We start from the raw sequence: 16982 nt of genomic DNA, 5'->3' as shown, positions 1-16982 counted from the left end.
TCACACGACCAAAGCAGGGCGGCATAGGAGAGCATCTACGGTTCCCTAAGAGGCCCTGGGGACAACACTGGCTGTCCCCCAAGTCACCTTCTCATTACCAGGTGGAGAACTTGGAAAGGATCCATGTATTAAAAGCCAGACAAAATGAAAGCTTTCTCCACATTCAGGCAGGACAAAGGTCTTCCCTGGACGAGCTGGGCAACCAAGGTGCTCAGCACAGACAGTGTGGGAGCCACTCCATGCCGCTGAGGCAGCTCTGAGGAAACGTCAGGTCAGACTTTCCTCAAGACAGACCAAGGGGAATATCTGGTGCTGGCTTCTAGAAGAACCAAGCTTCCATTCCTGTGGAAATCAGAGAGGGCGTGAGGGTGTGTGTGCGTGTGCGTGTGCGTATGAAGTTAACGTCCACAGAAAGCTTCCTCTGCTGGGGGTGAACAGGGGGAGGGTATGATAAAGCAGGGCTTTTCCTTTGGCAGAGTCACTCTCGTCCTATTGGGTGCCATGGAGTGGTGGGAGATACAGACCAGGCCGGCAGGTGCCCGCAGCTCGACGACAGCAGACAGGTCACGGCGGGCGAGGGACCAGCAAGTGGGGCTTGGATGCGTTTCCCCGGCAGTCCACATATTCGTAGCTCTGGAAGACCAGCTGCTCTGAATGGCTCAGGTAGGAACAGGTCAGGGTGCCCCTGGAGAGGAAACAGGGCTTTTTTTTTTCCAAAAAAACCCACACCAGTTTTATTTTGAAGATTACAGAACTTGAGCCTTGGCCCTACCCAACTTCCACGTCCACCGATCTAAGGATATGCAGTTGGGGTAGGAGTGAGAGAAGGAAGTAGGGAGGCGAGGGGAGAGACCTGGTGGCGGCAGAGGAAAGGAGTAAGATGGCGGCTGGAGAGCTCCCGCCACCCTAGGTCTGCGCTTCACTGTCTTTACTCCTCCACACCACAAGGGTCTGGGAAGAAGAGGAAAGCCCTGGCCCTGCTCTGCTCTCTGGGGAGGGCTGGCTTCCTCAGACCAGACCCGGCCCTTCCTTCTGCTCCCCACTCTGCCGAGGCACCTGGGACAGCTGCCCCCCACCCCCCCACCGGGTTCTGGGCAGAGCTGTGCCTGTCACGTCAGTGGCTCCTAAGGTGGGCCTTAGGGGAGGGGCTGGATCTGCTACTGCCAAGAGCCGACACAGACTCACGGGATTCGCTGCGATGACTCTCCCCCCACGGGGGGCAGAAGTGGGAGAGGGTACCAGGGCTCCAAGCCCTACTTACTGGATGTGCAGAAGCACATGGTGGACTTTGATTTTCAGCCAGGTACAGATCTTGCTGAGAGAGACAGAGAGAGAGAGACAGAGAACCTGGGCCCACGTTTCACACACTGAGCAGCCTGTCGGACAGCTCGGACGAGACCTGCCGTCCCAGCCCCCCCCTTGCCTCCTTTCCATCAGGGGCCCCACATGCCGCCCCCACCCCTTCCCCCTCCCTCTGCCCAAGGTGAGCACGTCGCCCCTGCTGCAATATCGCTCCTCCAAACCCCACTGGTTTGGCCCAGGCACGGGCTGGCCTCTCCCTTAGTAGAAGACGGTGAGTCAGGCTGAAGAGCCTAAGGTCATATAGCGTTAAGTGTGAACCAGATTCTAGGCTGGGTTTCATTCCAGTCCAGGTCCAAACAGGCAGAGGCTGGGGACCCTGAATGCTTGTACACTGCAGTCTTGGCCACAGAGTGCAGGCCACGTGCTGAATGCAGGGTCTGCTAAGCAATCAGAACATCTGGTGGGAATTCGACCTGGGTTTCCAATCAGGACAGAGGCTAAGGGAGAAGGGATTGATCAAGGGCTACTCACTATGTGTTTTCATCCCATATCCTGTTGGCTACCGTATACAACATCTGTCAACCAAATGGGTATAGGGTTAGCCCCAACTCCAGCCACCCGTGTCCACACACCTGTGGGCAGGTCTGGCCAGCAAGAGGGAGTCACCTGCTCACTGGCCAAAGGGCCGATGTGGAGGAGAAGGCTGTTGGAGACCTGCCCCACCACGAGGGACAGGTGCAGAACCTCAATGGTCAGCTGGGTCACGGCGATGGGGTAGTAGTTGTTATTGGAGATGCTCAAGATATTCTGGCGAGCAAGACAGGGAAAGGAAGGGGTTAGGGTAGCACCATCCTCGGCAAGAAGTCGAACAGTTTCAAAACCCCGCAGCCTGATTGAGCCCCACCCCCAACGCGGGCCTCAGCTGCCGAGGCCCAGTGCCAGGAGCCCCTCGGAGGGGCTCTTAGCGGCGAGGGGTCGCCTTTAACTGAGACATTAAGCTGGCTCAAAATCCAGTCTCACCCTGCAAGGCTCTCTCTGTTCAGTCCTGCCCACCCGGGGAGTCTCAGGCACACCACCCCGACTGCACCCAGTGATCTACGGCTCTGGCGTCAATTCTAACCCCTCACTGTTCCAATCCTGCACGGTCTGTTAGGGGGCTCATGGTTGCTCCTGCTTTTCCCTAGGCTCCCGACATCCTCTGGCTGCCATAAGATCCCCGGCTACCGATGCCCGGGGTGAGCACACCGGACAAGGGCTGTACAGAGGAGTGTTGCCAGGAAGGTGGGGTCGGAGCCCAGGGGCGCAGGCACCCACCCACCGTTATATTGAGGTGGATGTCGGCCTCGCCAACAGTCACCGTGGAGGAGTTGAGGCCTACAGGCTGCACGGCGATAGTCCGGGGAAACAGGAAAAAGACGATGAGGGAGGAGGTCACCAGGCAGATGAACACTGCCAGGAACACGGAGAGCTTCCTGTGGGAGAACAGGACCCGGGGTAGAGGAGTGGAGAAGTCTGGACACCAAGGCTGCCTGGGCCCGGGGCGTTCAGACACTCTTCTCTCTACGTAAGGCTCTCCTCCGAGCCCCCACCCCAACACACACACACACAACTGTACACTTAGCTCCCCAGATGCGGAGGACCAACCTAGGCTCAGAGGTGGCCCAGGGTGGGTAGGAGCACCGGACTGAGAGGCTGGCAGCCCGGCTTCCATTCCCAGTTCTGTGTTAGCCACTGGCCCAGCAACTCTGAACAACCCGCCTAACCGCCCTAAGCCTCCGTTTCCTTGTCTATAAAATGGGGGTAATGGTACCTACCTCATACCATCTGTTATGGGCTAATGCATGAAAAGGCACCCATCCCTGGCCCTGGCACATAGCCAAAGGCTCAACCAACGCTAGCTATTCTCACTGGAAGAAGTAAGCCCATGTGAATTTTGACAGTTCTGAATTTTAATATTCATATTCAGAACAAGACATCATCTGTCCATCTAGTTCAAAATTGAGATATGCATTAAAGAGAGAGCACCTTGTTAGCATTTCCTAAGGGGCACTGCCAGATTCGGCTTCTGGTGCACTGGCGGGGGCAGGCTGGGTGGTGGGCTCCCCCACGGAAGCTGAGGACCCTGGGAGGAGGTTGCAGGGATCTATGTCAAAGGACCCAGATGACAAACAGGGTCATGGGCCCCCCAGTGAAACTCAGGGCTGCCTCCTCTGAGGTTCTCAAGTGTCCCAGAACAGAGAGCAGCTGGTTTCCCATCTCTAAGGGGAAAAGAACAAGCAGGTCTGAGCTGCCGTAGCCAAGGAAGTTCTTAGGAAAAATCACTTTCCCAAACCAACAGCAACCACAGCCACTCCCTCCCTCCTGGAAGGACTTGCAGAGTCAAGAGGTCCTCTCCGTCTTCAAAAGGGAGCCTTGCCTCTTGGAGGCAGCGGTGCTCAGGACACCAAGAGGCCTCAGGTGGCATCTGCTGTGCCCCGAGCTTCTTAAACTAGGAAAATCCTTGGAAACAGGGAGCTAATACGTCTGAGGCCAGTGAGGCTCAGGCTCTCTGGGGGAGAACCCATGGAGAAAAGCTGGGGGGGGTGGGAAGGGGGATTGGGGGAGACAAAGAGGAAGAGCCCCCAGGGGCAACGCCTACAGAGCTGGGATAGGAAGAGGGGCTTACGTGTGCCTGGGCTTCAGCCTCTGGTCCCCATAGGGGATGAGGGCCACCAGCTGCTTCTCTAGTTCTGTAGAAAGAGGGTGAGAGGGAGGGCCGAGAAGTGTCCATGACAAATGTTCCCTGTGCCAGCCTGCCAGCAGCACCCCTCCGTCCCACAGTGTCAGAAGCACGCCACCTCTGCCTCAGAGCAGGACTGACTGGGGATACCGGGCTGCTGGCAGCTCGGCTTTGCCAGCTCTAGAACGGAGGCGAGAGTTTCATTAACAGGTGTGGAGCATTCCTGCACGTCACCACAAATCCGAGAAGCCCAATTTCTTTGGAGACGTCACTGTAACTTCCTGCATCCGAAGGCAGTGCTGCTAAGAGGGCAGAGAGGCTGGGAATCCCCTGGGTTCGGGCGGTACCACCAGGGCAGGAGGGGGTCTCTGCAGCGAGCCCAGGGAGGGTCAGCATCTCCCTGGCTAGCCCTGAAACTCAGGGACTAGGAGCTGGGAGACCCAACCCCATCCAAGGAGACTCAGAGGGGCCTGGCACTGGCCAGCTGGCTGCTAAGAGCTTTTCCTGGAGCCCGGGCTACTTCCAGAGCCTGGGGCCACTCACCTCGAGGGATCTCCCCACTGCCCTGGCAGGTGGGACAAGTCGCAAAGCTGCCGCCAGCAGCCCTTTCACAAGGCGCACAGGAACAAGAAGGCTTGCTGCTGCCGGTGGTGCTGGAGTAGCTGGCAGCCTCGCTGCCACAGGCTGGGCCGGAGGGCAGCATCGACTTGTTCTCATCCTCCCGAGAGCCCAGCTGGGAGAGCGTCTCACCCATCGTTCAGGGGTATTTTTCACTGATGAGAGAAGAGCAAAGTCCAGTCAGCACCGATGCCGGGTGTCCCTCTGGTTTTAGGCTCTTGAGATTGGCAAGGAGCCCCACCACGCTTTCAGCAAGCTCGAGCCTAAGCCAGTGAGGGGGTGGGAATTCGAGCAGCTACACACGACTCCTGGATCGGGAATCTCAATGCATTGCAACTCTTTGTTGTTTTTGTTTTTATTGTAGGGAGAGCTCAATCGACCTACAAGAGGGAAAAGCAAAGCAGAAGTTATTTCACTTTAAGGGACTTTCATAAGTGAAAGGCAGAGCGCTTAATTTTGTTCTGGAAAAGCTGCTGAGCTGTCATTCACTGCAAGGGAAGGAAGTTAGATAGGTCATGGGGGCAGCAGCCAGGGGAGCCCCTTCATCCTCTGCGACAAGATGACTCTGAACGTGTCTCTAGAGCACCCGGGCAGAAATGCCCGAGGTCTCCAGCCTGGGTGTGGAAGGAAAGTTTCCATTCCTGAGCCTGGACAGGTGCTGGCGTAATAGGAAGGCAGGGATTCTTTGGGACAAGAAAAGAAAAAGGCGTCTAGGCTGGCCACAGGTGGGGCTGAGAACCCTAAAATGATTGTAGAAGGGAGCATAAACCTCTTCCGCTTGCTTTCTGAGTCGGGGTGGGAAAGAATGTCTGGGCGAGGGTGGTAGCAATTTCAGGGTCAGTCCTTCACTAGGACGAGTCACAGCGAACTCCAGATCCTTCCCAAAAGACTGGTGGCAAATGAGTGGGCAAGGTGAGCCCAACTCAGACCTTCTGGGCTTAAAATAAAGGAGGCCTCACCTGGTTTAGGTCTGAGGTTTAAAATAAAGGGAGCCTCACCTGGTTTAGGCCTGAGATCCTGGGCTCCTCTCAGCTGCAAGAGGGCTAGAGATTGCTGGAGTACGTCTTTGGGGAGGAGGGCCTGTAAGGCAGGGTGGCTCCAGGGGGCCACCAGTCCCCTTCCCGGAGAGTCCTGGGGACCGACTGCACCGCGTTGGAGGAGGTGGGGAGCGGCGACCCTGGCCTCCCCAGAGCCTTCACGCCCTACTCTGGGGCTCGGCCATGGGCTGCGGGGTCGGAGCGGACTGAGAGGCTAGGAATTCAATGAACGAGGATTTTCAGTCCCACCACACACCCCGGGAGGCCGTTAGCAGAGCTTGGAACCTGCGTGTTGGGCTAGGAGGAGGCACAGAAGGGGCCTGGGCCCTTGCATGCCAAAGGGAAAGAAGGGAAGGAGGGTCCCTTCTTTCTAAGGAATCGATTCTAAGGAATCGCCTTACCCCCGGGCGACCGCAGCGACAGAAACGCCTGCAAAGCAGAATCGAAAGCGCGGGAGCCGGTGTTTTCGCCCCAAGCTTCGGCTCAAAGCCTTGGGAAGCTCCGCCCCGGCTCCTCCGGACCCGCCCCTCCCTCCCAGGGCCAGCCTCTCTCGACCCAGCGGCCAGAAAACTTCTCGGTTCTTCAAAGGCCACGCGAGGTTCCCGACGAAAGGACCGGCCAGTCCAAGTAGGGGTTTCAAAGTTTATTTCACCATTCTTGAAGCGGTTAGGTACAAGTACAATGGGACAGACGACTGGACCCCGGGGCCCTCCTGGAGCCCTACGATACAACTCACATGGTCAAGACAAGATCCCGTCCCAAATCAACCGAATGAATTACACACACCCTGCCGCTCAGCCTCTACCCAGAAGCCCCCCCCCAGAAACGTTTTAAAGAGTAAGCAGGCTGGTTGGCTTGCAGTCTGAATCCTGCCTTATTTCACAGCATTCAAGAGCTACCCTGTAAGACGCATCATGGCCCATGACTCATTTAAATCACCATTCGTTATGACACCAAACCAGGTTAAGTAATACTATTTTACTATCCTTCCCCCTTCAGGCTGGGGGTCAGAGTCTTCTTCTTCTGCAAGTAATTTTTATGACTCAAATCTGTAGTGTTCTTTGTCACACCTCTTTACCAGCCGTACCCAAGACTCCCTTCTGTAAAACAGCGCGAGGACCAGGACCCTGTAAGCGAGCTCCTTCCCGCTCGCGTACCCTGGGGTTAAACCAAAACTTTCTCAGTGAGTTTGCTCCCATCCAAGTCTTGCAAAACACCAGCCTCTTTTTCTTGTTCCAGGTTCTCCTGAACAGATTGCAAACATTCAGGAGGCCATCAGGATGGCCTAAGCCTCACACCCACTCATTTGCCCACCCCTGAACTTCACTGACATGATTCACACAGGAGCCTGCCTTTCACTTTTCTCATGTTCCTATACACCCCCGCCCACTCTACTGTAAAGGCCTGCCCCCCGACATAAAGAAAAAGGGTAACTGTTAAACTTACTTTTCCCTTTAATAGAAGAGTTTCTCTCCTTCTTTGTAGCATTAGCAAAATATTTCACACTACCTACATTTTTTCCCTTAAATAAAATAAAATGTATGCAAAATTGCTACAACAGACACTGCTCAACAGGTGCTGCTGGGTTAATGCGCACACTCCCCGCTCCTTTCTCAGAAGTGCAGAGACCGGAAGGTGGATGTACTCTAAACGCATCACTGGGGGTCTTTTGAAAAACAACAGTGCCCGTTACTAAGACTTGCAGGGGAACGACTTTCTCCTTGAGAAGGGAAGAGGAACAAAACTCCTATCGTGCGCGCCCTGGGTGTTATTTTAACACCACGCAGCTATGAAGCTTGGGATAGGTTAGAAAAATTATGAGAGTAATTCTTGAAAACAACTTCCAAGGTTAATTTCTTTTATAAGCTGACAATGAACAGATATCCTCATTGAAAACATCCACAATTAAGCAAAGAAAAATACTCAACTTCAGTACCAGCAGGAAGAAAACGGGTTCTATAGGGAGTTTAAGTTGCACTTTTCAGTGCACTAAAACGGAGAAGAGTTTTATCCAGATCAAGTGAAAAATGCTCTTCCTACAATTCATCTAACGTCTAAAGTGAAGGTTTAAGTTCCGTCCTTTCATTTGCTCCAAAAAATACCGCAAGGCAGGTATTGTCTTGACAGTTCAATGACGGGCTCTATGTAGATTCATCAGATTAAAAAATAAGCAAGGGCCTCCACCCCACACCCCCAAGACAGAATAAAGATCGTCTCTGAGCAGCAGGCAAAGTTATTGAATACGCGGTCACTCCTCAGTAGCGGTGGCTGTACCAGTCGTCGTTGTTGATCTGAAGGAGTTCTGTCACAACCTGCAGGATGTTGTAATTGTGTTTCTTCAGCAGCCTTAGGTTTAGCTGCCTGTCACAGAATCCCATTTCAAAGAGATGGGACATCAGGGCTGCTGTCTGATCTTCGGAAACTATTGGCTGTGTAGAGTCAAGAAAAGCGGAACAACGTTTTTTGTATAATTTGTGTTTATCTTGTTAAGGCATGCTCAGCTTCCAGATTTATTCAAAATACTAGGGAATCAGGTGCCGGGCTACGGCACTCCTGTCCACCCAATACTAATGGGTCTTCTGAGGGGATAAGGAAGGACTGGGAAGGCCCTGCTTTGGATTAGGTACGTCTGCACCCTGAGCCAGGTGACTGGCGAACTGTCTTTAGAACTAGATGAAGGAAAAGATGCTAACGAACTCTGGAAACCCTGTGAAGTTAAAGGTAATCATGACGATGGGGCAAGAAGGAGCAAGAGAGGAGATGGTAATTGGAAGAAAGCATGAGAAACTGGAAGAAAGTATGGCCAGCGCAAGTCTTAACCACTGGACCACCAGGGAAGTCCCTCCCACGGCTCTTAAAAATAAAAGCCAAAATCACTTAACACAGCATCCCACCTACATCATTGGTCTTTTCTCTTCTTGGTGCAAATTCACCTTCCAGGTTCACATCTCCAAGTCTCTGTACCGGCTACTCTGTCTACAGTGCCCTCTCTAACCCTCTCTCCTGGCACACACTCATTCTGTCCTTTAGGACTGAGCTCGGGCGTCATCTGCCAGGACGCCTTCCCTGGCCCCGCCGTGGGGCCGACACCAGGCTGAGGTGTTCCACTGGTCTGAGAACACTCGCACAGTATCTTACACTGCACAATAAACGTTTTTTTTTTTTCCTTAATTGAATGGGAAGATTCTTTACATTCTACAGTGCTTTGCAATTTTCAAAAGTTTCACAGATAAATGTCCGTTTGCTTATCTCCCACTGTCTCTGGGCAGGAACTGGTGTCTGATTCACCTCGTAGTGCTGGCACCTGGGAGAGTGACCCCCACACAGTAGGTCCGCAACCGACGTTAGGTCTTTTTTCTTTCCTCCCTCAAGTGACTTAGCCAAAGTCATACAGCTGGAAAGTGGCAGAGCTGCGTGTTAAAGATTAAACTTAAAGTTCACGCTCGCTACGATGCCATGCTACTCTCTCCAACCCGGGCAGACGCCACTGTTTTCACTGGTGACTTGGATTCGGTTCAGGAAAATAAAACATACACTGACCTGTGCAGTGACCGGTGGTCCAGCAAACAAGGCCTTGTATGCAGAGGCGGCAACAGACAAAGCCCCCTTCACCAGCCCTCCAGCAATGCTGCTCCCGTGGTGGTGCCTGCGGGGAAAGCCAATTTGTCTCCCTAAAGAAACGTGAATCGTTATCTTCCTACGGAGAACCTGGGCTCTAATCCTGGGAAGAAAATGAGATTTCCCCGAGAAAAAAGTCAGACGTAAAAGGAGAGTGGGCCTATTTTCCTATCAGTTTCATAGCTACAGATCTGGGCTTGATGCAGGGCCCAGCTCTTACTGCTTGCTGCAAGATATGGGCAGGGCACTGCAGAAAGCACCTCACTCTGGTTAGCATGCCAGCTTTCAGCCCCGGCTGGAAATTCATGTGCTCAGCGGCACACTGAGGACCTGGCAGTCTGCATGCTCAGTTATCATCCCAGAGGAAACACCTCCCAAAGGAAATGTGATTTTCTGAACGCTCTACGTAGGGAGGAGCCCACCGTGACAATGCTCTGAGATGACTGGGAGCAGAGAGGCAGGCGTGTCTACGAAAAAGTTACAAGGATGCACAGCGGGCTGGGCCTTCCTGCCTTCTTCTCCGGTACTAAGCAGGAGTTGAATCTGAGGGAACTTCCTCCTGGTCTGGAATGTGAACACTCTTATTAAACATCAACATGAGTCCTCTGCTCAGCGCTGCTCGCAAGCTTTAGGAGGAAATAAGAACAGGAAGGAATGATGGCTCTCCTCGCTCTCGGCAGGTGGCACATGCTCTGAGAGGCTCGTTTAAGCGGAGGCAGTACTAGGATATCCATGTACAACTTCACTCCTCCACTTTTCTTCAGGACGCAGGCAGTGACAGACACGTCCACCAGAGGGCAGCATCTGCCGCTTTCCAGCCCTTGCCTTGGCCCTGGGTGGTTTTGGGTGAGTTGCGTCTGAAAGGGCCCCTGGCATGGGAAAAGGGTACCTAAAGGCCCCTTTCCCACATTTTTTCTTTTCACACTCATTCTAAGTAGTAGGTTGTGTTTCTTCCATTTGATGCTTGAGGAAGCAAAGCTGGGATTTGAAATACGGGTCTTTGTGATTCCCAGGCCAAAGCCGTTCCTGGGCATCCACTCCCCCAGCCCATCCCTGCTCCTGCAGACTCCTCTCCTCTCTTCATCTGTGCACTCAGACAGGTACTCGGTTGGGATGCTGTGGAGACAAGGATGTCCTCAGCTGCTTTCTAGGTGAGCTCCATCCATCCTGTACCCTCCCCTACTCTAGAGCATGGGCTGTCCTGGGGAAAGGGACCTGGGATCATCTAAGTCCCTAGTTACATGCTGAGGAAACTGAGGCTCCCGGGGGAAAGTGGCTTTTCCAAGCCAGTGTACTTGGGAGGACAGGACTCACGATGACTCTCAGCCCAGGGTTTCAGCCCACCAGGCCTTGAGGGGTCCTCTCTCTCCAGTGTCATCTGTCCCATGGCCTCTGTTTTTCTCCTCCAAGAAATCCCTCTTCCCCAAAAAAGGCCTGAGGGTTGAGTACTGCCCAGACCTTGCCTAGAAGTGCAGGGTTTTACAGGCATCTCTGCCAACCGCCAAGGACCCCAGACCAGGAAACTCCCAGCTAAGGCTGGACGCTTGGTTCTCATACTCAGGGAACCGCCTTGAGTACCTTTAATCATTCCATCATGCAGTCACGAATCATGCAAGATTTCCTGATTGCCTACTGCGTAGCAGGCATAGTGCTGGGCACTGCAGAGCTGAGGATGAGAAGAACCGGCTCCTGGGCTCAGCGTTTAGTCTGGTGGGGAGACAGCTCTGAGGAAGAATAATCATTCAAGAGCTGCAATCTGACCCAGGTCAGGGAGCCAATGGGAGGAAGCAGGTAGGTCCCAGCTAGTTTGTCCTTCTGTCTGGAACGCTTACTTGACTCTTTGCCACTTAAACCTTGGCTTTAATGTCACAATGGAAAGGCCTTCATGAGCAGTCCCCCTCCCCCAGGTAAAGCAGCTCTCTCCCCAGTCACTCTCTAGCACATTTCTGTGTTTTATTTTCCTTGATGGCATGCATCACCATCTGACATTAACCTCTTTAGCCATTCCCTGTCTCTCCCCACTCTTCATTATAATGTCCACTCCACAAGGGCAGGTCCTAAGCCATTTCACTCAGGCCTTCAACCTAGCAGGCACTCCACAAATGAATGCTCAAAGTAAGAATGTTCCAGTGTTCTCTGTAGGGAATCCTCCAATGCACTAGGTCCTGGGCTGTCATCTTGTGGAGAGAAAGGGCTGCAGAGGTGAGGCTTCCAGGAAACAAAATGGTCATTAATGGAGGAAGGCTCCCTGGGCTGCAGGCTGGGTGTGGAGGCGGGGTTCCCATTTAAAGGAGACTGGATTGGGGTAGGCCCACAGCCTGGTGCTGCCCTGACAAACTGGGCCCCTTCCTTCACTCTCACCTTGCCCCACCTCCTCCTTCCCATTTGTTCATCAACACCTTTCCTGGCAAAGGCAAAAGATGAAGGGTGGGGAGGTTGCCAGTTTCATCTCCCTTATCAGGTGATCAAGTGACAGTTTCCCTCTTGGGTGTGAGGCCCAGGAGATGTAGGAGAAATGTTAAAGAAATTTCAAAGACTCTGGAAGAAACACAAAACAATGTATGTCTGTTTTCAGTTTCCATGTGCTCTCCATTTCTCTGTGTTTTCGGTTTCACAGCCATTGTAGCATGTGATCAAAGCCAAGTTTGGCCAATTTCTAGCTGGATGACCTTGGACAAGTTACTTACCCTTTCTGGCTTTGGTGTCTTCTTTTTGGAATAACTATACTTACGACATGGTTTGAGTTGTGTATTAAAAAAAGGAAAAGTGTTGGGAATTTCCTGGCAGTCCAGTGGTTAGGACTCCGTGCTTTTACTGCAAGCGCGTGGGTTCTGTCCCTGGTCATAGAACTAAGATCTTGCAAGCTGCAAGGCACAGCCAAAAAATAAAAATTAAAAAAAAAAAAAAAAGAAGGAAACGTATGCAAAGTCCCTTGACCACAGCTTAGCATGCATCGGCCACTCAATGAGCTAGTGGTTCCCAACCTCTCGGCTTGCTGACTTCCCCTCTCCTAACTCAGTTCCACCCTTGTGCCTTAGCTCCTGCTGCATTCTGCCACCCCACAACATGGGGTGTAACAGACTAATTACCTAAGGTTTTGATCTCTTAAGGGATTTGGGGAAGCTCCCTGCATTGCTGGGGAAAACCAGGTGGCTGGTTTTGTTGCGGGGAGGGGACGAGGAGGGTGCAAGGCAGGCTGGTGCTAAACAGATGGGAAGCTAGTGGGCAGGAAGGGCTAGACCCTCCTGTCTGGCAATGGCTTCCCCCCCACCCCCTTTTACAATTCCCCTCATAGACAGCCTTTTAAAAAGTTAACACTGAATTATATAATAAATGCAAGCATCCAGCTTCCTGGTAAAAATGGAAAGAGTAGAGTTAACATTTCATTCTCCTTTGAACCCCCTCCCCACCTTCAGTTTTACCTTCCTCCCTGCAGGTAATTACTGTTACCCTTTGGTCACACTGCCCGTTGGTGACATCTCCGCCTCTTCAGTGCTGCCCAGACTGTATCAGGCTGTAATGACTGGGGAGATGCCACTCAGTCCTGCCCACCTCCCAACCAATCCTACGCACGACTAATTAACTTCTGGAAACCTTTCCAGAAGCTTCTAGTTGACATGTTCTCTCCCTCCTCTGAAGACCTGTAAGTGCTTATCTCACGATTTACAAAGTCCCAATGTTCCCTGTCAGTGGCCAGTCTTGCCTCTCTCACTAGAGTAGAAGCTGTCTGAGGCCAGGCCCCGTGGTCTGCTCATCCTCTATGTCTCCACAGTCTCTTTGGCTCATGCAGAGAAGACAGTATTAATGAGGTCAGTAAACACCCTGTGAAGTGAAGGATTTTGTCTTTATCGATTTGAACAAGGGAGGCCCTCAGGGGGTCTGCTGCTGGCAGGCACTCTGACCAACAACGGGCGGGACTTCTGCTGAGAATCTCCCTGAGGAGAGAGATTGGATAAGTAAGTGGTGAGGGGCCAAGGCACTGGATTCAGACACATCCTTGCTCAGCCACTTACTAGCTATATGTGACCTTAGACAAGTCATTGAGCCCTTCAGAGCTTTCTTCACCTATATAATGCAGACGACACCAGTCTCTCATTGGTTCCCCCTCTTCCTGTTCATCCTCTGGCTGTTACAAAGATCAATAGGGGTAATGGGTTTAGGCTGTTTTATGGGGTTCCATGTTCACACAGGTTAAAACATTGAATTAGGAAGGATAAAGGAGGAAGCCTTGTCAGCATCTCTCGAGTGGACCCGGCCAAGGGAGCGTATACGTGGGGTGGATATCTCTGCCTGGGTGAGGGGGATGTGGTGGTATTGAGAGTGTTACGCTCTTCACCTCTCCTCCCTAGTCAAACGCTGCCACGCGTGTTCCTTTTGCCCCTCCCACCTTCCATCCCGGATTTATCCCGAGTTTAATTCCAAATATTAGATTATGGTAGAAAAGATCAAATAAAACGGTCACCAATTTACCAGACGTCCATCACAGTGTGGCCCGGGTTCCAGTCCGCTTATCTCCACGCCCCGCCCCGCCCCGCCTCGCTGCCGCAGGGCTGCTGATTGGCCCGCGCCACGTGACGTCACGCGCGGGTTTTAAGGCAGAGTGCCCCGGGCCGCTCCGCAGTGCCAGCGGGCTGGAGGCCGGCTAGGAACCTCGTGGGGCTGGCCCGGAGGAGAGCGGGGAGAGCGCGGCTGTCGGAAGGTAAAGGGGCTGTTCAGGCCGAGCCGAGGCGATCCGGGTGCGGGGCCGGAGGAGCTGGAGTCAGCGATCGCAGGAAGGCGGGCAGTGGAGTGTCGCGGGGCAGTGGGGAGGGGGTCTCTGTGTAAGGAGGGTTGTGTCAACCGCCTAGGGATGTGGAAGGCGGGTGGGAGTGGGCCTCACTCTCCGGTCTCAGCGCGCGCACCCTGATTCTTAATTTGGGCCCTCTGCCCCCCAGCTGCACGTTCCCCCGAGGATTCTCTCCTGGGGAATGGGTCGCGATGCCTGCTACCTCGCCACAAGCGCAGAAGCTGACTGTCCGGCAATCGAGGTCTCTTCCCCCAACCTCAGTGTCCTGGGACCTGGGGGTTTCTGTAGGTCTCATCGCCCTTGTCAGGGCCCCCAGGGAGGGGGGAGAGCCTCTGTTATACCTGCAGCTGCTTTAAGAAAAAAAAAAAAGGAATTAAAAAAATGAGCAGCTGATTTAGGAAATGATCAAGAAGTTGCAAATTTCATGTTTATTATTAAACATCTCCTCCTCTTTTCTCGCATGACCTTTCCCTGTTCAGATAGCCCAGCTGTGGTCTCCAGAGCCTGCAGTTTCAAGGCCTCCTCCCTGCCTGTACTGTGAGCCCCAGGACCTGCACCTTAGCCAGTGTTCAACATGGGGAACCACTTGACAGAGATGGCGCCCACCGCCTCCTTCCTGCCTCACTTCCAGGCCCTGCACGTTGTGGTCATTGGGCTGGACTCGGCTGGAAAGACCTCCCTTCTTTACCGCCTCAAGTTCAAAGAGTTTGTCCAGAGTGTCCCCACCAAAGGCTTCAACACCGAGAAGATCCGGGTGCCCCTGGGGGGGTCCCGTAGCATCACCTTCCAAGTGTGGGATGTGGGGGGGCAGGAGAAGCTTCGACCACTGTGGCGCTCCTACACACGCCGGACAGACGGGCTGGTGTTTGTGGTGGATGCCGCTGAGGCTGAGCGGCTGGAGGAGGCCAAGGTGGAGCTACACCGAATCAGCCGGGCCTCGGACAACCAGGGTGTGCCTGTCCTGGTGCTGGCCAACAAGCAGGATCAGCCTGGGGCACTGAGCGCAGCCGAGGTGGAGAAGAGGCTGGCAGTCGGCGAGCTGGCTGCTGCCCCACTCACCCACGTGCAGGGCTGCAGTGCTGTGGACGGGCTGGGCCTGCAGCCAGGCCTGGAGCGCCTGTATGGGATGATCCTCAAGAGAAAGAAGACTGTCCGGACAGGCAAGAAGAGACGGTGACCTGAGGCTGCCCCCTCCTCACCAGTAGGGGTCTGCACACTTGGACAGCCAGGTGGAGCCTGTGGCCCCTCACCTAGCCCCAGGGTGCAAGGACCTGTTCACCTCGATGAAGGACCGAGGAGCACACCGGGGGGGTCCTGTTTTGGGGCAGAACTGGGGTGGGAGATGGGAGATGGGATGTCTTCTCACATCTCTCCCTCATCCTCACTTCTGGAGAAGTGGAGGCTGCAGGACTGTGGAGGCTTAAATGTAAACTGACTCTACCTCGACCCTGTTTCCTGTTTTTCTTCTCTGGCTTTTTGATTAGATGTGTTTGGGGGTGAAGGAGAGTTTCTTGGAGGATGCATGTGGAATAAACGAGAACTAGCTCTTGCCCCTCCCCCCAACTGAGGGGTCTCCCCAGGTTGCTTTTCTAGGGGTGCCAGTCGTAATAGTCTATATTTTTCTCTTTGTATGAAAGTGCCGAGAACTCCTCCCCACCTTTGTAGACTCACAACCATTTTTATAAGCCACGTGTGTCCTCTGTATTATTATTATTAACGATTTTTTAGCATTTGCCTATAAGTTATTAAAGACTGATGATGTTGTAGCTCTAACCTTGGTCTGGCATTTTCCTCTCCTTACCTAGCCTCAGGGTTAGTCCAAGATTTCTATATGGGCAGGCAGGGGTGGGGAGGAGGGACTTATCTTGAAGCTGAATTTGCAAAGCAAGCACTTTTCTAAAAAATTAGATTGTGTGTTTACGGGCTGGTGGGGATTATAGAGAGTTGAAATAACCCCATGCTATTGCCTGATCTCTGCCAGGTTTTTTTGGGTCCCTTCTTTCTTCCACTTTCCTCCCCTCCCCTCCTCCTCTGGCTCTGACTTGCCCCCGATCCCAGCTGGTCCCTGCAGATTTAACTTCAGGTTTTGCTGCTGTGAGCTGCTCCTAGGTCCTTGCCCTTGGGGACACCTCTTAGGTCTATGTAGGTAGGTCTGCCCCGTCCGCAGCACTCAGGTGGTTAGTCTGATTTCCTCTCCCAACCCCAATACACATCTTGGGGGATGTGGAGAGAATGGAAAGTAATTTCCTCCTGGCCTTAAGCCACCTCTGTGTGCTCAGTCCTGCTGACTGCAGCTCACTGGCAACAGCGGCAGTGACTGGTGCTGGGGAGGCCCGGGCTGGATTGAACCAGCCAGGCACCTGTGACTAAGCCATGAGTCGTCCAGCTATTCCCAAGAGAGGGGAAGTCTAGTAGCTGTTTGAGCCTGGTGCGAGTGAGGACGGCTGGATAGCCACATAGACCACCAATGTTAGCAGTGATCGTAAGGATAAAATGCTAGTGTCGCGAGAGCCTGAATACCCCTGCCCAGACTTTCAGGGCCACGCCCACCTCACCAGCACGAGGGCCAGCTGTGTTTGAGGACAATTAGATCTTCCTAATCTGAGTGGGAGTCGTAAGTAAAAACCAAGCACAATTTTTTCCAGTCCCCCGGTCCCATGCCCACCCTTTGTGCAAACATGGGATCCCCAGAGCATGTTCAGAGTCCCTGCTCCAGAATCAGATTAAAGGACCTGGGGAGGGAGGGGAGGTGCTGGCAGCCCCATCCTGGGGGAGCCTTCCTAAGGAACTCGTTTCTTCCTAGCCAGCCGGCAGAAGATGAGTTTGCTGAGTCCGGGCCAGGTCAGATTTGCTAACACCCGTGCACGCCCCTTCTCCCGGCCCTCAAGGTGCCTGGCAGGAC

General features: G+C 53.4%; 2 protein-coding genes across 6 annotated transcripts; one reads left to right on the top strand and one right to left on the bottom strand.

Moving 5' to 3' along the window:
* Positions 1-106: 106 nt before the first annotated feature.
* On the bottom strand, positions 107-9753 carry LOC101286597 (transmembrane protein 106A). Of its 5 annotated transcripts, XM_012539150.3 has the most exons (9): positions 9217-9753; positions 6078-8105; positions 4565-4794; positions 3968-4031; positions 2621-2774; positions 1969-2109; positions 1834-1877; positions 1262-1315; positions 107-685 (listed from the first exon to the last, which is right to left on the bottom strand). In XM_012539150.3, the coding sequence occupies exons 3-9, from the start codon at positions 4773-4775 to the stop codon at positions 565-567; spliced, it is 789 nt and encodes a 262-aa protein (XP_012394604.1). In that variant the 5' UTR covers positions 4776-4794; positions 6078-8105; positions 9217-9753; the 3' UTR covers positions 107-564. The 5 variants fall into 5 exon arrangements, with proteins under 5 accessions (XP_012394604.1, XP_033272777.1, XP_033272778.1 ...); XM_033416886.2 differs by lacking the exon at positions 1834-1877 and having other exon boundaries at positions 1262-1311; positions 1935-2109; XM_033416887.2 differs by lacking the exons at positions 1834-1877; positions 9217-9753 and adding an exon at positions 4881-5019 and having other exon boundaries at positions 1262-1311; positions 1935-2109; positions 6078-6173.
* Positions 9754-13897: 4144 nt separating this feature from the next.
* On the top strand, positions 13898-15853 carry ARL4D (ADP ribosylation factor like GTPase 4D). Its single transcript, XM_004286026.3, has 2 exons — positions 13898-13993; positions 14560-15853. Exon 2 carries the CDS (start codon positions 14655-14657, stop codon positions 15255-15257), a length of 603 nt encoding a protein of 200 aa, XP_004286074.1. The 5' UTR covers positions 13898-13993; positions 14560-14654; the 3' UTR covers positions 15258-15853.
* The last annotated feature ends 1129 nt before the right edge of the window (positions 15854-16982 follow it).

This window comes from Orcinus orca, chromosome 19, assembly GCF_937001465.1.
Source record: "Orcinus orca chromosome 19, mOrcOrc1.1, whole genome shotgun sequence".
Lineage (NCBI taxonomy): Eukaryota > Metazoa > Chordata > Mammalia > Artiodactyla > Delphinidae > Orcinus > Orcinus orca.
Note: the sequence above shows the minus strand (reverse complement) of the source record. Positions and strands in the feature narration are given on the sequence as shown.